The sequence below is a fragment of the Austrofundulus limnaeus genome, unplaced genomic scaffold (genome assembly GCF_001266775.1).
Source record: "Austrofundulus limnaeus strain Quisiro unplaced genomic scaffold, Austrofundulus_limnaeus-1.0 Scaffold17, whole genome shotgun sequence".
Classification (NCBI taxonomy): domain Eukaryota; kingdom Metazoa; phylum Chordata; class Actinopteri; order Cyprinodontiformes; family Rivulidae; genus Austrofundulus; species Austrofundulus limnaeus.
In genome coordinates, this window is record NW_013952419.1 from 3,127,798 (window position 1) to 3,130,388 (window position 2,591).

A 2,591-nucleotide genomic window follows, 5' to 3' on the forward strand; every position below is an offset into this window, starting at 1 on the left:
TATATATATATATATATATAACTTGAGTTCATTTCTGACTACTGAGCTAAAAGATAGTCATCCCAAATACAAAGTGGACTGCTGCTGTCAAAAAAACATTGCCAGGTTCCACAATTTTATACTGGTTCATGCAAAATCATTACAAAACTGTTAGAAGTGCTTTGTCAAATTTTTACTGTAGCACTTGTGATGTGGCCCGAAACATGTCCAGTAGGAATATCATCCTATTTCTGCCTGGTATGGTATGGATGTTATTTCTCAAAATCCTTATTTTAAAATCTCCCTTAAAAAGACCTGAACTATCCCTTTAAAAATGACATTCATCTTTAGCTCTGCCTTGAGTGGAGACATGTTTTGTTCTGTTGCACCGGTTGCAAGCTAACACCATTGAAAGTATTGTAATTTCAGTATGCTTTCCTCTCTTGAAGGGGTTTGAGTCTCTGTCCATAAGTGTCCTGTTTTACTGTACCTCTGGTCATGGGAGAGATCCATGGCGCGGATGCCGGCGTCGCAGCCTGGGTAGATGTAAAGCTGTTTGAAGTCACATGCCTGCCAGACCTCCACAACTCCATTATCACCTCCCGTCACCAAGTTCTGCCCATCGCTGCTCAACAAAATAGCCTGTGAAGGAAAAGACACGCAACAGAGGTCAAAGGGGATTTTATGATGGCGTGTTCACATCAACAGAATTAACTCTGGCAGATTTACCCGCGTGGAGTCGTTGACCTCCATTTGTGCCAGCAGTTTTCCGTTTATGCTGAAGTTACAGAAGCGACCTCTCTCATAATAGATGATGCAGTGTCCCTCGCTGGACACGGAGATGAGACGAGGCCGCTGGCACAGCTCCGGGCCTTCCAGGGCCCTCAGCAAGTCTCCTGTGATGGTGTGAACCAAGCACGGGCCCTCTGAGGAGGAAGACCAACGCAGATTCATTTCTCATCCCAACCCACACACAAAAAAAATCATTTCCCCGACGGCCGTCACAAGCAACTGCGAACCTTTGGCGCCGCTGATCACCAATCCCAGCTCTGCGCAGACAGACACACACACCACCTCGTGGTCGTGTCCCGTCAGCACCGCCCGGGGAGCAGGGTAGTCGCCTGGAGGAAAACACACCATCATGTAGACTGAACCGACAAACCGACTCCTGAAAACAATGCAGGCTTTTTATTCACTCACTGTTGTTAGGGTTGTCCCCGATAATGTGGTGTCGTCCGCTCCAGTACCACAGAAGAAGGGTGGCGTCTCTGGAGCCTGACACGATGTAGCAGTCGCCTCCGATGTAGGACTCGGAGCGAGCCAAACACGTCACCACGTCCCAGTGGCCAAACACGATCTGGGTCAGCTTTCCTATGGAGACGAAGAGGAGGGAAGTTTTAGTCGGAGAGCGTCCAGTTACTGTCACCTTTTTACCTCTGAAAGATGATAAAGAGTTTTCCAATTTCATTTTAATAAAGTGAAACAGCCACACTTTCAGAGCACAGATTTCTACGGTTYATAGTGCACAAAACTTCTAAAACAGGACCAACCGGTCTCAGTGGAGTACACTCTGAAGCTCTTGTCCCAGAAGCCGCAGACCAGGATGTAGCGGTTGTCAGCAGTGACAACAAAACAGTGTGTGTTGATCTGGATGCTCTGGTCCACCAGGTCAGTTATCTGACGCTTGTTCACTCCTGAGTTATTCGCTGAACATGCAAAAATAAGGAATTAAAAGACTGGGAATGGAAGTGCACAAACAATGTTATTAATCAGCATTAATAAAGGTGACCAATGACTTTGTTGTTTGCTGTAATGTGACATGATTTTATGGCGGAACTGGTAAAGAAAGATTTGAACTCGTCCAGTTTTACAGATACTAGTTTGATTGTTTGTTCAGATGCTTGTGTGCTGACCTATGAGAGGATCCATTTCAATGGGGAGATGATGAGCCTGCTCCAGTGAGTATCCTGGAGCTCCTCGAAGGCCTGCGGGGTCACATATTACAGTCATCTATGTGCATACAATTTAATGAGTAAACCTCAAACTGCTCTTTTGAAAAAGGTTGATAATAAAGAGTAAAACACCTTTTAGGGCGATCAGTTTCAACAGTGACATAAGCCAGAGATTCTTAACCTATGGGCTGCGAGCGCCACCTTGAGGGCCTCAAAAGAACAACAGTTTTTAACTTTGGGCCGCAGAGGGCCGTGGGACTGCATTGATTTTGAATAAGGTGCAATACWCTTTCTCACCACTAGTAGCAGTAGTGCGCCACTCAGATGTTTAACAACTTTTTTTAATACCTAGAAGAACCTTAGAAAACTGCCRAGAATAGAAATCAATTTTAAATTAWAAGTAGAAGCAAAAATGAAGGTAACCCTTAAAAAAATGGCCAAAGTTTGTCACTAATATGAAGCGCAGCCTCTGGTTCTACCATGCCATATTTTAAAAGTTCAAAACATTATCAAATACTGTTGCAGATACAACTATGTTTTAATTTTTATTTTATCAAATTAATTTTTGTAATTTATTTTTAAGCATTTTGACAAGAAGCTGTTACTGCTATTGTTTGTCACTAATATGAAGAGCAGCTTCTGGTTACAAAGGTTTAAAAA

At 43.6% G+C, this 2,591-nt stretch overlaps 1 protein-coding gene across 4 annotated transcripts in view; it reads right to left on the reverse strand.

Moving 5' to 3' along the window:
* nbeaa (neurobeachin a) overlaps positions 1-2,591 on the reverse strand; it is a gene marked incomplete in the record, with an annotated part of 147,512 nt that overhangs the window by 3,364 nt on the left and 141,557 nt on the right. For all 4 annotated transcript variants that reach the window (XM_014003308.1, XM_014003306.1, XM_014003305.1 and 1 more), the window contains 6 exon segments: positions 470-621; positions 709-905; positions 999-1,100; positions 1,180-1,350; positions 1,530-1,685; positions 1,893-1,964. In XM_014003308.1, the coding sequence (XP_013858762.1) occupies positions 470-621; positions 709-905; positions 999-1,100; positions 1,180-1,350; positions 1,530-1,685; positions 1,893-1,964 (850 nt within the window).